We start from the raw sequence: 24,315 nt of genomic DNA on the forward strand, positions 1-24,315 counted from the left end.
CAAAACAGTCTTGAAAAAGGACAAAGTTGGATGAGTCACACTTCCCAATTTCAAAATGCACTACAGAGCCACAATAATCAGGAAAGTGTGGTACTGGTGTAACGATAGATATGTAGATCAATGGAATAAAATAGAGAGTTCAGAAATAAACATTTACATTTATAGTCAATTGATTTTCAACAAGGGTGCCAAGAGAATTAAGTGGAGAAAGATTAGCCTTTTCAACAAATATTGCTGGGACAACTGGATAGATACATGCAAAACAATGAAGTTACACCCCCTAACACACATTAACAACAAAAATTAACTCGAAATGGATCAAAAACCTAAGTTAAGAGCTAAAACTCTGAAAAGAAAATCTTAAAAGTAAATCCTCATGACCTTGGGTTTGGCAATGGTTTCTTAGATAGACATCAAAAGCGTAAGCGACAAAAGAAAAAATAAATTGGACTTCATCAAAATTAAAAATTTTTGTGCCTCAAAGGACACCAACAAGAAAGTGAAAAGACAACCCACAGAATGGATGAAAATATTTGTAAATCATATATCTGATCAGGGACTTGTATCTAGAATATATAAAGAACTCCTACAAGTCAATAATGAAAAGCTCAATAACTAAATTTTTAAAAAGGACAAAGATCTGAATAGACATTCCTTCAAAGATATGCAAGAGGCCACTAAGCACATGAAAGATGCTCAACATCATTAGTCATCAGAGAAATGCAAATCTAAACCACAGTGAGATAGACTTCACACCCACTAGGATGGCCATAATAAAAAAAGAAAATAGCAAGAGCTGTCAAGGATGTGGAAAATTGGAAACTCTCATACATTGCTGGTAGGAATGTAAAATAGTGCAACCACTGTGGAATACAGTTTGGCAGTTCCTCAATGAGTTCAACATAAAATTACCATATGACCCAGAAATTACATTCCTAGGTATATATGCAAAAGAATTGAAAATAGGTGTTCAAACAAAAACATGTACACAAATGTTCACAGCAGCACTATTCACAATAACCAAAAGGTGGAAACAACCCAAATGCCCATCAACTGATGAATGGATAAACAAAACATGGTATATCCATACAATGGAATACTATTTGGCAATAAAAAGGAATGAAGTATTGACATCTGCTTACAACATAGATGAACCATGAAAACATTATGCTAAGTGAAAGATACATAAGACCACACATTGTATAATTCCATTTATATGAAACGTCCAGAATAGGCAAATCTAGAGAGACAGAAAGCATATTAGTGGTTGCCTAGAAATAAGAGGATGAGGGAATTGAGAGGTGATAGCTAAAGGTACAGGGTTTCTTTCTGGGTTGATGAAGATGTTCTAAAATTGATTTTAGTGATGGCTACGTAACTCTGTGAATACACTAAAAGCCATTGAATTGTACACTTTAAATGGGTGAATTGTATGGCTGTGAATTATATCTCAATAAAGCTGTTACCAAAAAAACCCACTTAGAATAATGTATGATTATAGTGAGCTCTCAATAAATGTTAGCTACTAGTTCTAGTGCTATTATTAGGGTTCATTCTACTGACCCCTGAATGAAGGCAAGAATATTTATGGCATTTTGTGAGGATTTCCCTGCTAAAGTAAAAATGATGACAGAAATTCCAAAGAAAACAATGCATGGAATTAAGGTCAAAATATACATGCAAATCCCAGGAATTCCACTTCAGCAAGAAACAAAGGAGGGTTAAATGCTAATCTTCTGGTTTGATTTCTTTCTGCTGGGTAATTAGCAAAGTGTCTTGTGGATCTGGCATGTAAATTTTCTGGAGTCCCCCAACACTTTTCCCTTACCCTTTGGAACCCATGCTTAGCCCTGTTATCACTGTCTATCCAGTCTTTTCTATTCTTCCCTGAAGAAGTAATTCCCACTGGAATACGAAGAGGATATAAAGGTCTCACTCCACTTTCTAACTCTTCTTCCAGTAAAAGTTTTCCTAGGGGTAAATCCTTTTTCCAATCCTAGATGATAATACTCATACCTACGTGCAGAATCTGTGAAAACTTCCCTGTAACAGCTGGAAAACACATGTTTTTGGCCTAGGGAGATAGTAATTTCTCTCCAGTAACAAGGGACAAACCTCCCCTAAAGTTTCTAATGGGATAAGCAGACTGGCAAGCTATCAACCAGCTGCTGAGAATCCCCCAGAAAAGTTAAGTTGCCCCCACACTCTCAAGCACATATACTTCAAACAGGGACTGAATTACTACTAAACGAAAGAAAAGATGAGCACAAGATCTTTTGGCAAATTCCCCAATGACAACACACACCATAGAAAAAGAGAGAGAGAGAAGAGAACTATAACACTTCAGCAACCACAACTGGGCCCACCTCAGCAACCAGGGTTAATGCAGTAATCACCATTGTGGCTCGCTAAACATGTTCTCAGTGGAGACAAAAGGGGGTCAAAAGGATGTCACACATCCTTTACCATCTAAAAGATAGTACCATGCTCTCCTTTACCATATAAAACAATGCCATCTGAGTCCCCTCTTACTTACCTTTTCATATTCATCTCATTGTTTTTGGCCAACCTAAGAGCAGGTATGTTCTTGTTTATCTTCTTGGAAACATCTTTAACAAACTCCTTTTTGGCTTCCTTCTTGGGCTGGGTAGGTTGACTTTGAGAAGCCTGCAAAAAAATGGGAAGAGAAAGAGGCAAGGAAATGGAGAGAACCACAAATTACCCAATAGGTGGCTCTTATAGGAAAGTCCTGACTCACATCCCCACTCTGGACACCTTGTTTGGGTGTCCCTAGGAACAATAATCAAAACATCTCACAATCAGTATGGCACTGGTGCCGACTAATCACAATAGAAGCTAGCAGTACAGTAGTACTGGTACATATTAGCTGAAGAGCAGCCCTAAGTGTTTCCAAGGAATACGGGATGTAGTTCTGATCTCCATGTTAGGCATACTGGCTGGCAAAATCCCAAAAAGATGTTTTGTTAACATCACACTCCACTTTGACCCCATAAGATGGTCAGAGAGTTTTGAAAAAAGGCAATATAACTGGCTTTGCTGCCTGGGTATACCAAGATCAACTAGCTTTTCAGGGTAGACCTCTAACCTGTGATACATCTACTCCATCTCAGTGAGGGGATATTTATTTAATATGGGGCTCTGGGGAGCTCCACTGCAAACTCTAATCATAACTAATTCTATTAAACAGTAGGAGAGATCATGGGACTATGAATAACGTCAGTAAAAATAAATTTAAAAGTTATGCCTTTAAAATGAAACAAACTCAACCTAATTATACTCCAAATAAATACTATAATCACACTAAAGGAAAAAAGAAAACAGAAGAAAATACAAGACAAGAAACAACCTATCCAAGTAAACACAGTATTAGACTATAATCTCTCAACATATACATCCTCAGTCACGATGGCTTTGTAGAGTGGTGGAGAATATTGAAAATAATCTGGAACTCTTTTTAGTAAGTTTGTTTAGTATGGTGGTATGGACGAAGTAATTTTGAAACATTTTTAGATGTATTACAGTATTGAGTAAATGTGTTGATGTTCTTGGGCACCAGGGTTCTCATCGTAGAAGGAACATACAAACACGGATTGAGGAATGCAAGAAAGAACCCTGTGTATTGGAATGGGAGCTGTGAGAACTCATGATTTCTTAAATAGGTATATTTATCTATACATCTGAGTATATAGGGGTGTGTGTATCTGTGTATACAGATATATGTATACGTATGTTTAAGTACATATATGTGTGTAAGTATATGTGTAGATACATGCAGATATTTCCTAGTTCTGTTTGTTGAAAGGGCAGAAAAAGCAGACACTCCAGTAGCATACCTAGCACTGAGATCTTGGTCTCTAATACCATGCCAGGGCTGAGATAAAATAGATGAACCTAGAACATCCTGTTATGCTAGAAAGAAAATGCTCAAAAAAATTATGAGAGTATGTCACAAGGACATAGTATTCAGATTGAACAGGACCCTACTGGCCAAATCTGGGACAATTTGAGCACCACAATAATTAACTACAATAATGAACAATAAACTACTGAAAAAATAGGAATTCATAAGTCCATACCAATAATAAACAAACAGGGAAGAAGGAAAGGCTCATGCTTGTAGTAGAATGCCAAGGGCAGACTGGTAAATAGGGTGTGAGTGCTAGAGTTGGAAAAATCATCATCAAGATCGGTCTAGGCAAAAATCACCAATGGATGCTAAATCTAGGGGACATTTTGATGAAGAGCAGGGTATTTGCAGGCTCTTAAGAGTGTGTCCCACAGTGGGCCAGCCCCGTGGCGTAGCGGTTAAGTGCACGAGCTCCACTGCTGGCGGCCCAGGTTCGGATCCCAAGCACGCACCAACACACCGCTTGTCAGGCCATGCTGTGGCGGCATCCCACATAAAGTGGAGGAAGATGGGCACGGATGTTAGCTCAGGGCCAGTCTTCCTCAAGAAAAAAAGGGAGGATTGGCAGATGTTAGCTCAGGGCTGATCGTCCTCACAAAAAAAAAAAAAAAGTGTGTGTCACACAGACTGCTTATTAGTTGCAAGAAAAAAAATAAACAATAATTATACAGTGGAGAAACCAGACAACATCTTGACTGGGTGATCAAAATTAACATCACCAATGAGGGACGGATGAACATCGTGTGCCTTCAGATGTGATACTCTAAGAAAGACAGAACATCAGCTACATGGTATTCCAGCCAAGAATGTATAACATCAGTCTAATCACATGGAAATATCAGACAAACACAAAAGGAGGAATGTTCTATCTTTAAAAGGGGGAGTTGGGTGGCACTGTATTCTTCAAAAATGGTAATGTCATAAAAAAACAAAGATGTATGTAAGCAAATGGGATAAAATGTTAACAGGTGAAATCTAGGTAAAGGGTACATGTGTGTTCTTTGTACTATTTTTTATTTTTGCAACTTTCTGTAAATTTGAAATTATTTCCAAATGAAATGTAAAAAAAAATTATGCCTTTGTATCATCAGATCATAATAAGCAGCTACAGTCCAATAGGGTATCGTTTCTTAGGCCCTCAAGTCGTCCACCTCTGCTTTTCAAAGAGTTTGGCACAGTTTTCATTTTTAACTCCAGCTAAAGTTTTACGACTCTCTATGTGTGCAATCGAGATTCAGAATTGGGAAAGAAGTGCATTCTTAGCAGGAGAGAGGTGAAAACCCTAACTCCCAGGGTGAAACTCTCTACTTGCCGTATGTGAAGGTTCAAAGCACTAACGTTTTCAGATCTAAGCTCAAGGGGACCTTTACCTGTACTTCCCCATAATTCTTTCACCAAGAAATAAGAAAATAGAGATGAAAATCCTACTGACACAAAAATCACTTAGGTAAACATGAATATAGACCCTATCTCCTTGTCTACTGGCTTAGGACCAGCTCTTACATATCAAAAGTCCTTCCCATGCTAGAATGATAAAGGAGAGGGAAAGAAACACACTCACAGATTAACTAACTAAAACAGATCAACTCTCTTGGTGGGCCAGGACCTCACTGTGGTGAATATTGAGAAGACAGATAAGGTGACATGGAGACCTAGTAAAACTGACAGGAAGAAGCAAATCATCATATAGGGAATCTCTAAAATTCAGAGAGAAAGGAGCCCTCTACTCTCAAATAGATGAGCTCAGACATCTGCAGAAATGCCAGACCCTAGGAATGGCTTATGTATATTGTAATGATTTTCTCTGGAAAGCACCAAAGACCATTCAAGGTGACCAAAGTGAATCTTCAGAACTTGAATACAAAAGGGAAATGAGCTTTCTGAGATCCTGGAAAGCAAGAGGCAGAGATACTGCTCAGGGATGCCTTGCTTTCCCCAACCCCACCCTGGATGAGGACGTGGCCTAACAGATGTTGAATTCAGTTAAAGAACCAGGAGGGTCCTGGATACCTGCATGTATTTCCTATTAGTTTATTTGTGTTTGTTCTTTATAAACAGTGACACAAACTTTATGAAAAAAAGGGCTGAGACATATCAAGAAAGTTTCTCATATGCTCTGAGACCTGCTTTGTACAGTGTCACCACACTCCAATCAGGGACTTTGGGGGCCAAGGGAAGCTACACTAAGATGGGTTGCATCTGCTCCTGATTTGTGTGGCTACCTCATTTCACTCAAGTTTCTAGATCCATGGTTAAATAAGTCAGGAAATGAAACTAATTTTACAGGTCTGTGTGGAAGGGGTCTCTTTCAACCAATCTATAGTAAATCTGACCTTATGCGGAAAGCTGTAACCTAATCATATATGTTGTAATCTGTACGGGGAAGAGACTGTGTTAGCACAAAGGTGGTCAAATAGCATCTGAAGATCTGAGATCCAAAGGAGAGAACTTTGCCAATGCTTATCCAATCCTGCCCAAGGGGGTAAAATATTATCTAGTAGATACAAGTATTCTGGTAGCCACAGAAGGACATTCTATTATGGAAGGCAAGAATAGTTCACCAGGGTTCTCTGTATCCTAGATGAAACAGACTTCAAAACCAACATTGGGCAAGTCCTCATCTATAAAGTGGAGACAATTACAATATCTACTTCATAGGATTATATGAGGATTAAGCAAATTAATACAGGAAAAAGTGCTTTGAATAGTGCCTGGCACATGGTAAGCACTCAGTAGGCATCACTTATTATTTTCTAAGACCAAAGATTACCTATGGCCCGATTCTATATTCAATTAATAACATTCTAATTATTAATTCTGATTTTTGCTTATACCTTAATAATACCAGAAGGGAGGTCACTTGGAAGTGAACTCAAGAATTCCGGGGCCAGCCCCGTGGCTTAGTGGTTAAGTGCGCGTGCTCCACTACTGGCGGCCCGGGTTTGGATCCCGGGCATGCACCGACGCACCACTTCTCCGGCCATGCTGAGGCCGCGTCCCACGTACAGCAACTAGAAGGATGTGCAACTATGACATACAACTATCTACTGGGGCTTTGGGGAAAAAAAAAAAAGGAGGAGGATTGGCAATAGATGTTAGCTCAGAGCCGGTCTTCCTCAGCAAAAAGAGGAGGATTAGCACGGATGTTAGCTCAGGGCTGATCTTCTTCACAAAAAAAAAAAAAAAAAGAATTCCGGTCGCAGGACCAGCCCAGTGGCACAAGCGGTTAAGTGCACGTGCTCTGCTTTAGCAGCCCAGGGTTCGTGGGTTCAGATCCTGGGCACGCACTGATGCACCACTGGTCAAGCCATGCTGTGGCGGCATCCCATATAAAAAAAAGCAGAGGAAGATGGGCACGGATGTTAGCTCAGGGCCAATCTTCCTCAGCAAAAAAAGAGGAGGATTGGCATTAGCTGTTAGCTCAGGGCTGATCTTCCTCACAAAAAAAAAAAAAAGAATTCTGGTCAAAATTGAGCTTCTAGATTCCCACAGTTGACGACTAGATCATGGAACTGTGGTCCTCAATGGTTCTGTACATCGGGGCTACTTTTGATCAGAACTATGACTGGGATGCTGCTAAAACTTAATGCCTAGGGGCCAGGGATGCTGGCTGAGGTCAGTCCTACACGACAGAAAAACTGCCCTGCCCAAAATGCCCATAGCGCTTGAATTGATAAACACTGTCCTAGACTACAATGAGTCTATCAAAGTATTTGCCTCCCAAGACCTAGGCAGCCAGCTGAGCCACCTCTGGACTTTATCTAAATGCAAGATCCCATAGTCCTCATATTTATCTACAATTTCATATCTGATAATCACTCTGCTGCTTCCAGAAAACTCTACCAATTAATCCAGATGGTATGTGCCAGCAGAAAAGTGCCTGTAGTTTCTGAAATTGGGTCATTGATTCCAAATAAAATCGGCTGTCAACATTCCAGAGAGGGTCAGGGTCTGGTAAACTGGAACGGTCCTTCAAGGAAGAGGTCATCTAAACCTTATGCAACACCACGGCAGAGGATTGGACTAGCATACTTACATTGGTGAGATCTTCAAAAGCTGATCTCTTTTTGAGTGGTCCCTGAGGTGAAGATGGAGATATCTCTGCTTGGTAATTCTCCCCTCTCTGAAAAAGAAAAAGAGATAAATGAGCATATCCAACTGTGAACAGTCTTTGCAGGGTCTTCGGGTCATCTTTGGGTTTCAGAGGGAAACTCCAGGGCTGGCCCCGTGGCTTAGCGGTTAAGTGCGCGTGCTCCACTACTGGTGGCCCGGGTTCGGATCCCGGGCGCACACCGACACACCGCTTCTCTGGCCATGCTGAGGCCGCGTCCCACATACAGCAACTAGAAGGATGTGCAACTATGACATAGAACTATCTACTGGGGCTTTGGGGAGAAAAAAAAAAAGGAGGAGGATTGGCAATAGATGTTAGCTCAGAGCCGTTCTTCCTCAGCAAAAAGAGGAGGATTAGCATGGATGTTAGCTCAGGGCTGACCTTCCTCATAAAAAAAAAAAAAGAGGGAAACTCCAGAATCTCCAAGCATATAGTGGGGGATGCATATAATAAACCCCAATAAACTACAACAAAAGGAAATTTCAGCACTCACTGCTGCTTACAGAGTCCCTAAAGGAGATAATCATTGATGATGGGGACAAGGCTGTGAATAGACAAGATGACCTTCAGTGCAACTCTCAGAATGAGCAAAATAGCCTGATGAAGCTAATTTTCCCTTATACTCCTCTCATATTTATGGTTATCCTATCTAAGATTAACCATCCCTACCACCCCCCTGCCACTGCTGGTCATTACTTTAATATGGATGCTCGCAGGTAAATTAATTTAAACATTTAACAAATATTTAAGTGTCTCTTATGTTAAGTAGTTGATTTAAGACATTTCCAATAAGGACAATCACACACATCCCTAGATACTGGTCCAAGATCAGCTCTTTACTAGCTGTTGACTTTGGACAAGTCACTTAATCTCTGAGCCTCAATTTTCTTATCAGTAAAACTGAAATGATAACCTACCTTATCTGAGGATCAAATAAGAGTACAAGTAAAAAAAAGTTTGTATAAACTGTAAATGGACAGAAATAGTATTTTACAAGTATATAGTCCAATAGGATTTTAAACTTCACAGGGAAAATTTTGTATTTTAAGAAAGAAGTTTGTTAATCCATATTAATCCCTAATTGTTAGCATATACAAGGGAGGGGCAGGGGAAGGGAGTAGGGGTGAATATTTTGGAGCAAAAGGGGCTTTCTTTCTAGGTATTGTATATCTGTACATGCCTTACTCCACTCCGAAATGAGTAAGACCATCTCTATGGGGTTAGATGATCAGGTAAATCACACTGCAGGGCTCTTCTATTCCCGAACAGTTTTTTATTTGGTAAAAGTTTCCTAAATATCAGATTTCCTTTATGAAATGTGAACAAATCCTGCCCTACCTATATCAGAGGGTTGCTATAATGTGAGGCAGAACATTGGGGCCAGACTATTTATTTGCTCTGTTCTCCATCTATATCATGAAGAGTTAGTACATGACACAGTAAGTGATCAGAAATTTAGAGACTTGGATTCATAATACAATAGACCAATCCAGCATAGTAGAGAAATCCTGAAAGAGCTGAGAAAAATTACTTCTGTTCTCTAAATGATTAAACTAAGAAATAAGTAAACTATTAGTCTTTTATCTAGTTCACGATAAATAATCCTAGTGGAAATAATTAGCAAAAAATATCATTTTCTGAGCCAGCCCTGATGGCCTAGTGGTTAAAGTTCAGCACACTCCGCTCCAGCAGCCCAGATTCGGTTCCTGGCCGCAGACATACACCACTCGTCTGTCAGTAGCCATGCTGTGGCAGCTGCTTACATAGAAGAACTAGAAGCACCTACAACTAGAATATACAACTATGTACTGGGGCTTTGGGGAGGAAAAAGAAAAAGAAGATTGGCAGCAGATGTTAGCTCAGGGCCAATCTTTAAAAAAAAAAAATCTATCTCTATATATATATATCATTTTCTTACAAATTAGCTAAGAAACAAACTGTCAGTTTGTTATCCAATTCCTATTTATATTACTCCTAGAAACAATCAGCCCCAAATAAAATTCACAAGTGAAACTGAACTCAATAAAATTTAGATTTGAAAATGTGCCCCAAGAAAGTTGGATTTGGAAAAATAATGCCACCAAAGAAAACTTACAATGGTAGAACTATAATCAAAAAATTTGATATGGACAAATATCTGATCAATGTATCAAATCTTTCTTGCCAGATTTACATCAAAAAAAATGTTTGGCCCTTCCATGAACATCACTTTAGCAAAACAAAAACAAAAATGATTAGACAATGTTTATGTGTTAAGAGAAAACCAATCAAGGAAATTAAATTGGTCTAATGATGTTTGTTCCATGAAATACTCTCTTAATGACAATTCTTCAGTGTTAGTAAAATTCTGATTAAAATATATATGATGATGAACATAGAACATCCCAGGGTCAGAAGGACAATGTCAAATTATCCACAAGGTCAAAACAGTAGAATCAAAATATACCCATTCTTCAAATTTAATAGCTGTAAAAAGCATGAAAATACATGTATTGACTTAATCTTCATACTCTCCCCAGGATGTACCAAGCAGCCTCCTGGCAAGGTTTTTTGAGCGTCTCAGAGAAAGTAAGAGTAGAGACATGATCATTAACAAGATATGAGTGCTGTTTACTTTTGAAGGTTAGAGGGTGGCCTTCATTTCAGCCATGCATTTATGGGAAAGAAGAGATCACACTTTCTCTCCAAGTTCTAATTTTCTGGTCTTCTGAAACTACAAGAGCTGCCACCCCTTCCCATTTTCTCGGAGTAAACCATGTTCCAAAAGATGTAGGGGTGAATATTGGGACTGAGCAAACACAGGAAGAGGCTACTCAAGACACTCTTGGGAGAGACAACTTGCTCTAACCTTTTCAGATTGGCCATGATCACTGGGCACAATTTTGCTGGACTGAGATTTCTTAGTCTCAGGTTTGGAGCTTCGGGGTGGTAGTGACAGTGGCATCTCTTACAGATTCAGCAGCGTCTATCCAAGGCAGGGCTGCAATCAGAAAGTAACTCTTTAAAACACCATTCACCAGAAACATCACAGAATTCTCTGGAAATTCTTCAGAAAACCCAGTCTCTCTATAGCATCCCTAGGAGAAAACAGACTTTGAGTTAGGCAGATCTGGGTTCAAACCTTGGTTCTACCACACTTAATCTTGGGCAAGTGACTTGAAGTCCTTGGGTTTCAGTTATCTCATCTGTAAAATGGAGATAAGTATACCTACCTCTGAAAGGGCACTGTTCAAATTAAATGAGATACTCTATGTAAAAAGCCCAGTATAGTGCCTGCCATCCTTTGTGGGCACTGGGACTGCAGCCTAGCCCCTACTTTAGGCCTAGGAACATCGAAGACAAATTACATGAGAGTTTAGCATTGAAAACAATCAAGAACAGGACAGATCATATAGTATGGAGGCTAGCTGGTAGGGTTAATGTTCTTTAAAAGGCATGGGGTCCTGGCCACAGCAATTATAATGATGCTACAGAGATGACAAAAGAATGCACTGCACACACACGTACGCATGATATGCCAAAGAGTATTCAAAGCATTTAGTCAGAAGAAACTGTAATCCAGTTCCAGACACCTGCTAGGAAAAAAAAAAATCAAAAGCTGAGATAATAGCAGAAGGAACTAATTTATTGAAAACACTTGACATAAAAATTTAACAGTTATTATAGCCCTTGGGAAAGTCCTACCTTCACACCATCTCAGTGTGGGACCTCATTTTATATTCCTTAAGGTTCTTTTAGTTTGTGAGTCCTCAATAGTTAGGATACACTTATGTGTCTTACAAGCAAACACATTATTAGGAGGTTATTTGGATACACAAGAGACCCTGCCCACTTATATACAACTGCCCTTCCAGCTACACCCACATTCAGTCTCCAAGTTAACTGCATTTGACAAAAAAACAGGTTTCCCCAAGAGAGATCCCAAAGGCAATGCAACAAACTTACCACTATCTACCAGATAACTTCAGGCAATGGAGATACAAACAAATAAATCATGGATCTTATCCTAGAAGTATTCACATGCACAGTTCTAACAGTAACACAAAAATGTGACAAATGATTTAATAAAGGTAGATACAAAGTACTATAGAAACATAATGGAAAGTCAGTAATCTTGTGGGAGATAGGGGGTGGAGGAAGGCTTCACAGAGGATGTTATATTTGATCTGGACTCAAATGACAAACGAGTTCCCAAGAAGACTGGGGAGCTTTCCAGGCAAATAAAGCCTGAGCCCAGGCAGAGGCTTGAACATGCAGAGCACAGCAGGTTCAGAGATATCCCAGTTGTCTGGAGTGTAGAGTATAAAGAATGCGTTGGGGAGGAGTTGGGGAAGAAAGGGGCTGAAAGCTAGGCTGGGACCAGGCTGGTAGGTAAGAAAAAGAAGCAGAGGGGCTGGCCCCGTGGCTTAACGGTTAAGTGCGTGCACTCCGCTGCTGGCGGCCCAGGTTTGGATCCCGGGCGCACACCGATGTACTGCTTGTCCGGCCATGCTGATGCCGCGTCCCACATGCAGCAACTATAGGGATGTGCAGCTATGACATGCAACTATCTACTGGGGCCTTGGGGGAAAAAAATTAAATTAAAAAAAATTTAAAAAAAAAGAAAAAGAAAAAGAAGCAGAGATGACTGCAGCTTCAGGGGAAGGTTTAAGAAGGGAGAAAGGTTGATTTGGGTTTTGCTTTGGATGGAGAAGTATTCAACATTTTGTGAGAAAAAGTTAGTACAAGTACATGCCTCCACGTTTATTACCTCAGTGGATCCTCACAACACAACTGAGGGTAGGCAGGGCAGGTACAATTCTTTCCATTTTATAGTCCCAGATGAGTTAAGTGACTTACTACACAGGACAAACTATTAAACAGCATAGATCACCTAGCTCTTCCCAGGGCTCTTTCTAACATACCATGAAGTCTCTCCGATCACACTCAAAAACATTCCAAAAAAGTCCATAGTCCAAAGTGAAAGGCCATAGTGTTGTCGTGTGAGGAGGCAGAATGAACACAGGCTTTTTAAAGAAGCAACTGAGCTTCCAAACAAGCCAACTTAGCATCTCTGAGCTTCAGTTGCCTCATTTGCAAAAGAGATATACCACAACTTACCTGCAGAGGCGTCATGTGGCTCAAATGTAAATTTGTATGTGTGAAGCCTAACGCATGGTAGGCACTCAGAATAAATGATGTCCCCCAAATCCAAACCTGCTTTCCCTCTTACCCCTCAAAACTCAGCCAAGTAGCAATAAAGCTAAATTGGGTGCACCCACCCTTAACTGTACTGTATGAAAACCCCTTACTCCACTATTATTATTCACACCTCATACAATTTTTTTTATGGATGACCAAAGACTCATGCTCTGAAACCTTTATCTTTCAAGGAAAAGAAAAAATCGGGCTGGAGTCAACAAGCTAGAAAACTTTCAGCTGATAACATCACAGGTTAACTAAAACCTCAGAGAAAATAAGGTTATTCAGATGATGGTCAATACCACCTTCATTATTCTGAACACTAATCACTTGCTTTGGGGGACACACACTGATTTAAGTAACTAATTTTCCTGCCACTAGGAGGGGCTGGGATTGGCACCACCAAAAACATGCTTTCATGAAAGGACACTCTTCTACAGAACACTCCCAACTTCTACCACCAACAGAACCCTGAGCCTTACTCGGACAAGAAAATTAGAATCCTTTCCACTTTCCAGACTTTCCATCTCCCCTTCATACACACTGATAAGTGTTGGAGACCCCATTGAGCATCCCAGGGATGGTGCTGAAACCCACATAAGGGTAAGTTGGCTCATTTACAAGCCCAATTGCTCAGTCTCCCAAACTGTCAAGGCAGTCTACAGGAAACGGTTGCAAATTCATTTTATTTATAAAGGTCAGTTACAGACAGCAAGACACTGAGGAGAAAAAGCAGCATGGTGTCAACGAAAGCAGCACTGGGGTCAGAAAGATGCGGAGGGTCTAGTTCTAACCCTGCCCCTAGCTGGCTGGGTGACACTTGGCAAGTCCCTTTTCCCTCTCTAGGCCTCGCTTCCCCACCTAATAAAATGAGGTAATGGGACCAGAGCCTCTTCACTATACAACCCGTGGTCAATGGACCAGCAATATTAGTATCACCTGGGAGCTTGTTAGCACTTTAAAATCTCAGGTCTCAAGGTAGGCCTACCAAATCAGCAAGTGCAAATTAACAATATCCCCAGGTGATTTGTATGAACTTAAAAGTTTAAGAAGCACTCACTGTTCTAAGATCCCTTCGACCTCTGACATTCTAGGATTCTAAGTGGACCATAGCAGAGAGCAGTGGGAAAGCCATAGCTGAAGGGGTTGGAGGTGGGGATGGAAGAGAGCCAGTGGAGATAAAAGGGATAACAAAGGAGAGGGACACATGTTTCCATCCTCCTTCATATCCTTCAACCTGTAGTTCAAAAGACATCCCTCAAGTCGCATTCTGACTTAAATACGTCTTGTGGATGAAACTGACCCTGCAAACTTTCACTTGTGAAAAGACGTTTTGTAAATGTACTCTGATTCAGGCATGTGTACTGGTCGCTCCAACTTAAAGCCAGGACCCAGTCTTTGCCATCTTACCCTCTAATACACACCCCCCGCCCAAGTTCGTACAGGGCTCACTCCGCAGACTTCTGACCCACAGCAGAACGAAACAAAGGTTTCGTGGCAGGGACGCCGTGCATCCCCGCAAGAGAAGGCAGCGTGTAACAAGCGGCTGGAGCGACGCTTGGGGACCGACCCGCGTGCGACAGAGCCAGACATTTGTGCGGGCAGTACAAGCCCAGATGCGCCTACCTCACATCGAGATTGAGAGCAGAACACGCAAGACCATGGACGCACTTCTAGACCAGGAGAGGCCCGGGAAATAAATGGAGCTCCGTGTCGTAGTGACCGGTGTCCGTCTCAATCCGGCCTGTGCTCCCTCCAATCGGCCCAGTAGCGAATTTTGAAAATTACAGCCCCAACAGGAAGCACAGTGGTGATTGGCCAGCAGGAGCCAATCAGCGTGCGCAGTTGCGACGTGCGCTGCCTAGCAAGGAGGGGCGGGCCTGGGTGTTTTTAAATTGAACTCTGTGGCTAATAGCCTGCGCATTGGGCGTGGTGTCGAGTACAATTGGTTGGCTCAGGCTGGGCTGACAAGCGGCAGTACTGGGTCTCTTTAAAGATGAGTTTTCATTTAAATAATCTTGCTGGAGGAGGAGGGAGAGAGGCTGTATAATATAAATTATAATATTAATATTAATAACCCTTTGTAGAGTCAAACGTTAATTCCTGTGGCTTCACAAATGGCTTTGTGAGGGAAGCAGAGCAGAAATTATTGCCCCTATTTTATGGATAAGCACCTGAATGCTGACAGCTAATAGTAGCTAATATTAATTCAGCACTAGTTCTGTGCTATAAATTTTTTATTGTTTTAAATCCTGTCCAAAAAGATAGGTAATTTTATTATTGCCATTTTACAGAGAGAAAAATTATAGCTTGCTAGCTGCCCAATATCACAAAGCTGGATTGTGACAAAGCAGGCACTACAACCCAGATATTCTCATTCAACAAATATTTATTGAGCACCTGCTTTGTTCCAGGAAATAGAAAAAATATATATGCGTAATTGACAAAAAACTTGAAGAATTTATAGCCCTGCCCTGTGCTCTGAGGAGGCAAAGAGAAAATGGAGATGCTAGGAGTAAAATCTAGGACTTCTTGCATATACAGCAGATACTCTACCACTAAACTACATCCCTACCTTTATTATTAGCCTATTCTCCTTTTAGTATCTCATAGCTTCTACATTAAAGATAAACTATTCACATGATTCCAGGCCCTTTTCTCTTTTTGATCTCCCTAGGTAATTTCATCCAGACCCATGACTTTAAATATCATCTAAAAGCTGGCCCTGAACTCCAGATTCATAAATCCAACTGACTACTCCACATCTCCACTTGGATGTCTAATAGGCACCTCAAACTCAACATGTTCACAACCCTCACCAAACCTGATCCTTCCTCCAATGTCCCCCATTTCAGAAATTGGTACTACCTCAAGCCTGTTAGCCAGCCCCAGTGGTCTAGTGGTTAAGAGTCTGCCTGTCATCGCCATGACCCAGGGTCATTTCCTGGGCATGGAACCACACCACCCATCTGTCTGTTGCCATACTGTCACAGCTGCATGTTGCTGTGATGCTGAAAGCTATGCCACCGGTATTTCAAATACCAGTAGGGTCACCCATGGTGGACAGGTTTCAGCAGAGCTCCCAGACTAAGACAGACTAGGAAGACGTGGACACCCACTTCTGAAAAAATTATCCATGAAAACCCTATGAACAGCAGTGGAGCATTGTCTGATTGAGCCCCGGAAGATGGGAGGATGGCACAAAAAGACCAAGCAGGGTTCCACCCTGCTGTACACGTGGTTACTAGGAGTCAGAATCGATTCAATGGCACTAACAAGCCTGTTACTCAAGCCAGAAACCTGGGTATTATCCTTGATTCAAACACTTTTCCATCACCTTACCCTCCCATATCCTATTGATTCTACCTCAAAAATATATCCATCCACTTTTCTCTATCTCCACTGCCACCATAGTCTCTCATTTGAACCACTGTCAAGAGCCTCCAAGCTGCTCTCCCTCTATCTGATCTTGCCCTTCTCTAATGCAAATACAACACAACAAGATCAATCTTTTTTGATCTTGAAAAATTATATCACGTCCCTCTCCTGCTTTAGTGGTTTACCACAAAACTTAAAATAAAATCCAAACTCCTTACTCTGGTCTGCAAGTCCTGCCTATGTCATCAACCTCGTCTCATAATGTCACCGACTAGTGTCCTGAGGAACTCAAGGGTGGGTTTGGAAGCATTTAACTGTTTTTCCAAGTTGCTTTTTATGTTAAGGAGACACAACCAGCAACCACCCTGAAGCTAACCAAGCTTTCCTACAAGAGCTACGCCCATGACTTTGCCTTATTTTTAATGTGAAGATCTCTTCAGGAGGCGATTAAGCCTCATTACCATAATCTGCAGTGTACCTGCCTCTCCTTTTTGAATATTCATTCCCCAACTGAAATAAAAGTTCCTGCTTCCCTTTGTTAGGGGACACCATGACTTTGGAAATGATTCCTCATAGCCTCCTATTTGCTGCAAATACACTTTACTGTGTGAGACAACTTCCACTGGTGTAGAGTCTCATTTAACTCACCAGGAGGTGAGCCCACATGGTTCAGTATCAATAACACTCTCTCTAATTCACTCCATTCCAGCCATAATGGTCTTCTTTTGAAGCTTTGAATATATCAAAATCCCTCTCCTCAGGAACTTTGCACATGGTGTTCCTGCTGTCTGGAACATTCTTCCCTCTTTACTTGTTTCTTTCCTTGTTTTTTTTTTCTCATGCTTCAAGTCTCAGCTTTAAATGTCTCCTCTTCAGAGAGGCCTTCCCTGACCATGTTATCTAAAGTAGGATTCTCCTCCCACTCCCTTATACTCTACCTCAGCCCATTACATTTCTTTTAGAGTAATTATTGCTACTTGTAATTTTGTAACCTACCTCCTCACTTAAGAATGCAAGGTCCTGGGCCGGCCCCGTAGAGTAGCAGTTAAGCATGCACGCTCCGCTGCTGGTGGCCTGGGTTTGGATCCCAGGTGCGCATCAATGCACTGCTTGTCAGGCCATGCTGTGGCGGCATCCCATATAAAGTGGAGGAATATGGGCACGGATGTTAGCCCAGGGCCAGTCTTCCTCAGCAAATAAAGAGGAGGATTAGCATGGATGTTAGCTCAGGGCTGATCTTCCTCACACACAAAAAAAGAATGCCAAGTCCATAACTACAAGGACCATATCTACTGTGCTCTATCTCCAATGATTAGCATTAATAATAGTTCACATTTATCAATTGCTTACTGTATGTTTGACACTGTTCTGACCCTCACGACAATATAATGAGGTGCTAATATTCTCATTTTGCAGAAGAGGATCTTGAAGCACAGGGAAGTTTAGTAATTTGCCCTAGATCACACAGCTAGTAAGTTATCAGACTGGGCTTTAAACCCAAGCAGTCTGATTCCAAAGACCAAACACATAAGCATTAGCCCATACCTGCCTCCTTGACAGATGATTGAAAAATATTTAACTAAGTAAATGAGTATCTTCCTTTAACATCATCACTGTGGAAAAGTGTCCCACTGGGATGCTCTATAAAGGAAATATAGTATTAACATAAGTCACTATAAGTCTTCTTTAGTCAAGAGAGGAAAAGGTCTATCCACCAAACCAACGGCAACACAAAAATCACAAAACAAGCAATTTCATTTTTCCTATTTCTTCCAAGCTTTTCACAAAAACAAAAAAGTTATTGGGTAAAGGTATGATATTTTCCAAAAATTTTTAAATTTGTTTTTTTCTCAACCTTCACAACTCCAGGTGACTTAATCTTTTTTTTTTTTTCTTGTGAGGAAGATCAGTCCTGAGCTAACATCCATGCTAATCCTCCTCTTTTTGCTGAGGAAAACCGGCTCTGAGCTAACATCTATTGCCAATCCTCCTCCTTTTTTTCCCCCAAAGCCTCAGTAGATAGTTGTATGTCATAGTTGCACATCCTTCTAGTTGCTGTATGTGGGACACGGCCTCAGCACAGCCGGACAAGCAGTACGTCGGTGCACGCCCAGATCCGAAACTGGGCGGCCAGTAGCGGAGCATGCACACTTAACCGCTAAGCCACGGGGCCGGCCCGTGGTGACTTAATCTTTCCTTTGGGTAGCACTTAGAGAGAACACTGAGAAAATAGGAGACAGCCCTTTGTCTCTACCATCTTCCAATATTTCACTCCTCCCAGGCATACATTCTCATAAACTCTCCTTTCTCATTCCCTCTATATCCCTGTATTAAAACCTAATAGAAACCTAGCCCTGATGGCCTAGTGGTTAAAGTTCAGCACGTTCCACTTCAGTGGCCCGGGTTTGGTTCCCGGGCACAGAACCACACCACTCATCTGTCAGTAGCCATGTGGTGGTGGTGGCTCACATAGAGAACTAGAGAGACTTACGACTAGAATATACAACTAGGTACTGGGGCTTTAGGGAGGAAAAAAAGGAGGAAGATTGGCAACATACGTTAGCTCAGGGCGAATCTTTAACACAAAAACCTAATAGAAAAGACCTGCTATTATCTACCTCATATTTACATGAAAATATATTTCAGATAGATCCAAGATTTAATTGAGAAATTGAAACCAAGGAAATACTATATAAAATATAAAAGAATATTTTTATAATATTGCAGATGGAAAAACCCAAAAAGGATACAAAACATCTAGAGACAGCAAAAGACACAATAAATTTTAGTAGCTAAAAATTTAAAATTTCTTTTTGGCAAAACAAACAAACAAAAACAAGGTTAAAAAAATCTAACAACAAACTGGCAAAAAACATTGGCAACACAAATGACAAAACAATAATTTCCAAAATGTACAAAGAGAACTTCATGACCAACAAGAAAAAGATGAACCACCCCTTAAAAAATTGGCAAGAAAATGAACAATTAGAAAAGAAATACAAGTGGTAAATAAACATGAAAATATGCTCAATTTCACTAAAAATAAATGCAGATTAAAACAGCAATGCATTGTTTTTGTTTAAGACTTTGGCAAAGGTTTAATAGATTAATAATAACTTCTGTTGGTAAAGGGGTGGGTAAACAGGCACTTTTATTCACTGTCAACAGGAGTAAAAACTGCCATAAACTTTGGGAGGATTATTTGAAAACACCTATTGAATTCTTTTTATTTTTTATTTTTTTTTGTGAGGAAGATCAGCCTTGAGCTAACATCCAATGCCAATTCTTCTCTTTTTTTGCTGAGGAAGATTGGCCTTGAGCTAACATCCGTGCACATCTTCCTCTACTTTATATGGGATGCTGCCACAGCATGGCTCGACAAGCAGTGCGTCAGTGGGTACCCGGGATCCGGATCTGTGAACACTGGGCCGCCAAAGAGGAGTGCGTACACTTAACCACTTGTGCCACCAGGCTGGCCCCCTATTGAATTTTAAATGTTTAAACCCTTTAACATAGAGATTCTACTTCTGGTAATCTTTCTACAAAAATATTCATTCCAAGAAATACGGCTGAAAATTTCTCTAATTTGAGAGAGACATAAACTTACAGATTCAAGAAGCTAAGCAAACCCCAAACAGGATAAACCCAAAGAAATTCAAACAAAGACACATCATAATTAAACTTCTGAAAACTAAAGACAAAGGTAAAAACCTTGATATCAGCAAAAGAGAAAAGATACCTTTCTAATAGGGGCAAATTTTTTTTGAATGAGAATGGATTTCTCATCACAAACCATGCCGGCCAGAAGAAGGCAACACAATATTTTCAAAGTACTAAAAGAAAAGAACTGTCAACTTGGAATTCTATATCCAAGAAAAATATCCTTCAGGAGTGAAGGGGAAATCAAGTCATTCTCAGATTCCCACCTTAAAAGAATAGAAAGTTCACAAAGTAGAAAAAAATGGTAATAGGAACCTTGTAACATCAGGAAGAAAGAACAGTGGAAAGAGCAAAAATGTAGGTAGATACAATGGATTTTCCTTCTGATGCTTTTTTCTTAATTACTGTTTGACAATTATACCTAAAATTATAACACTGTCTGATGTGGTTCTCAACGTATGTAGAGGAAATGTTTAAAACAATAATATAGATGGAGGAGGGTACAGAAAAGGTTTCTACACCTCCCTCAAACTCGTACATGTGAACTCCAGTAGACTGTGATAAGTTCTGTATACATAATGTAATACCTCGAGCATGCACTAAAAAAGCTATACAAAGAGATACACTCAAAAATACTATAGATACATCAAAATGGAATTCAAAAGAATGTTCAAGTAACTGGAAGGCAGGAAAAAGAAAACATATAAATGAGAAACAGAGGGAATAATCAGAAAACAAAAAATAAATTGGTGGCCTGAAGCCCTAACAGATCAATAATCACAGGAAATGTAAATCATTTAAGTAGAGGAATAATAAGATAGAGATTGGCAGAGTGGATTCAAAAATATGATCCAATGATATGTTGTCAACAAGAAACACTTCAAATACAATGATATAAGTAGGTTGAAAATAAAAAAATGGAAAAAGATACACCATATATACATTAATTTTTAAAAGGCAGGAATAGCTATATTAATATCAGATAAGGTAAACTTCAGAGCAAAGTAAATTACCAGGGATGGAGAAGAATATTATATAATGATAAAAGGGTCAATCCTCCAAGATGGCACAGAAATCCTAAATGTGTATGCACCAACCAACAGAGCTGCAAAATACATGAGGCAAAATCTGATAGAACTGAAAGGAGAAATAGACAAACCCACATTTATAGTTGGAGACTTCAAAACTTCATCTCAATAATTGATAGAACAACTAGATAAAAAAAATTGGCAAGAATATAAAAGAACTTAACAACACCATCAATATCAGAATCTAATCAACATTTATAGAGCACCCCACCCAATAACATCAGAATACACATTTCTTTCAAGCTCCCATGGAACACTTACCAAAATAGACCATACCCTCAATCATAAAACAAACCTCAGCAAATATAAAAGAATTAAAATCATAACTGAGTGTGCTCTCTGACAACAATGGAATCAATAACAAAAATAACGGGAAAATCCCCAAACACTTAGAAACTAAACAACACATCTTATCAATCAGAGACGAAGTCTTAAGGCAAATCAAAAAATACGTTGAACTGAATGAGAATGAAAATATAATGTATCAAAATTTGTGGGACACAGCAAAAGCAGTGCTGAAAGGAAAATTTATAGCCCTAACTGCTTATATTAGAAAAGAAGAAAAGTCTAAAAGTCAATAATCTAAGCTCCACCTCAAGACTAGAAAAAGAAGAGCAAAATAAATCCAAAGCAAGCATAAGGTAGGAAATAAGAAAGATAAAAGCAGAAATTTATGAAATTTAAAACAGAAAAACCAATAGTGAAAATCAATGAAACAAAAAACTGGTTCTTTGAAAAGATCAATAAAATTGACAAACCTCTAGCAAGACTGACAAAGAAATAAGACACAAATTAGCAATATCAGAAATGAAACAAAGGCTATCACTACAGACCTTACTGACATCAAAAGCATATTAAGGGAATACTATGAACTCTCCACACGTGAATTTGACAATTTAATTGAAATGGACAAATTCCTTGGAAATCACAAACTTCCACAATACACCCAATATAAAATACATCATTTGACTAGCTCCATACTTTTAAAGAAATTCAATTTGTAATTTTAAAATTCCAAAAAAAAAAAAAATAATAAGTCTCCAGATCCAGATGATTTCACTGGAGAAATAAACCAAACGTTTAAAGAATAATTAATACCAATTCTACACCATCTCTTCCAGAAAACAGAAGAGGAAGGAACATTTTCCAATTCATATGAGAACACTTTTACCGTGATACCAAAATCATACAAAGACAGTAGGAAAAAAGAAAACTACAGACCAATATCCCTCATAAAAATAGATGCAAAACCTTTAGCAAGATGTTAGCAAACAGAATTTGGCAATATATAAAAAGTATTATATACCATGGCCAAGTGAGGTTTATTCCAGGGATGCAAGGCTGGTTCAAAAAAACCAATCCACATAATCCACCATATAACAGGCTAAGGAATCCACACACAACCAAGAAAACTATTAGAGCTAATAAACGAGCTCAAGGTTGCAGGATACAAGATCAATATATAAAACTCAATTGTATTTCTATACACTTGCAAGGAAACATCTGAAAATGAAATTAAGAAAACAATTCCACTTACAATGGCATCAAAAGGAATAAAATACTTCGAAATAAATTTAATGAAAGAAGTACAAGACTTTTACACTGAAAGCCACAAAACATCACAGAGAAATTAAAGACCTAAATAAATGTAAAGACATCCATGTTCATCGATTGAAATACTTAATATTGTTAAGATGGCAATCCTCCTCAAATTGATCTACAGAGTCAACGTGATCCCTATCAAAATCTGTGAAGAAAAGAGTAAACACAGCGGGTCTGAGAATGCTATTGTTTGAAAATCCTGCTGACAAGGTTGGCCCTTGGCTAGGATCTGGGGAGGACTCCCCAGGTTGGATTTGGGGAGGGTTCCCACCACCCTAACTGATAAGAGTAGCTCACTGTACCTTAACTGTGCAAACAATATGGTTTATGGTGAACACCAGCTTTCCTCCTGAGACTCTGGAGTTTGGGTATGTGCTAGGCAGAGGGTGCCTGCAGGAGCAGCCCCCAGTAAAAACTCTTGGCACTGAGTCTCTAATGAGCTTCCCTCACAAACAACATTTCACACTTGTTGTCACAACTCTTTACTGAGAAAAGTTATGCTAAGTGAAAGAAGTCAGTCACAAAAGACCACATATTGTGTGATTCCACTTGTATTAAATGTCCAGAATAGGAAAATCTGTAAAGACAGAAAATAGATTAGTGGTTGCCTAAGGCTGGGGAGGTATAGGGTTGGGGAAGCTGGGGTGTGATAGCTAAAGGGTATGACGTTTCTTTTTTTAGTGATGAAAATGTTGTAAAATTGATTATGGTGATGGTTGCACAACTCTGTGAATATACTAAAATCATTGAATTGTACACTTTAATGGGTGAATTATATGGTATTTGAATTGTATTTCAATAAAGCTGTTATAAAAAAAATAACAATGGCTAATAAAATATATTAGTTCTTTAAAAGAAAAATCTGTTGAAGAAGGCAAGAAAAGACTCAGTGGAACCAGTTAGGAAATTATTGCAATAAGCCAGGCAGTTTGGACCAAGGTGGTCCAATGTTCTTGCCATGGCCAAGCACTTCTAATGGTTCTGGGCATAGCAACTCTTGAACAACCATTACCACTAATTTTCTTTCTTTTTTTTTTACTGAGATACAATTGACATATAACATCATATTAGTTTCAGGTGTACACATTAATTTTCAAGTATGTAAATATCCTTAAGCACTTACTAATATATATGAGCCTAGTGCCATGCCTTGCAGGGTAAATGAAAATGAGTAAAACACAGTGATTCTCCTCAAGCATTTCTGTATTTGGAAAGACAAAGCTCATTATGAAGTTACAACACAAGACAGAGTGTGATAACTGCCAAAGCAAGGTGAATATAAAACTGCTAAGGATATCAGAGGACACGTGTTGTTAACACACTATTATTGTCAACACAATGACTATTGTCATAATCACTCCAAC

The 24,315-nt window shown here is 39.6% G+C and overlaps 1 protein-coding gene across 1 annotated transcript in view; it reads right to left on the reverse strand.

The window, feature by feature from the left end:
• CCNB3 (cyclin B3) overlaps positions 1-14,983 on the reverse strand; it is a 63,771-nt gene extending 48,788 nt beyond the window's left edge. Inside the window, 4 exon segments of the mRNA XM_014790967.2 lie at positions 2,537-2,667; positions 7,965-8,051; positions 10,891-11,022; positions 14,850-14,983. Coding sequence (XP_014646453.2) covers positions 2,537-2,667; positions 7,965-8,051; positions 10,891-10,986 — 314 coding nt within the window. The 5' untranslated portion in view covers positions 10,987-11,022; positions 14,850-14,983.
• Positions 14,984-24,315: the final 9,332 nt, after the last annotated feature.

This window comes from Ceratotherium simum, chromosome X (genome assembly GCF_057802395.1).
Source record: "Ceratotherium simum simum isolate JZ-2026a chromosome X, ASM5780239v1, whole genome shotgun sequence".
In the NCBI taxonomy this organism is placed as follows: Eukaryota; Metazoa; Chordata; class Mammalia; order Perissodactyla; family Rhinocerotidae; genus Ceratotherium; species Ceratotherium simum.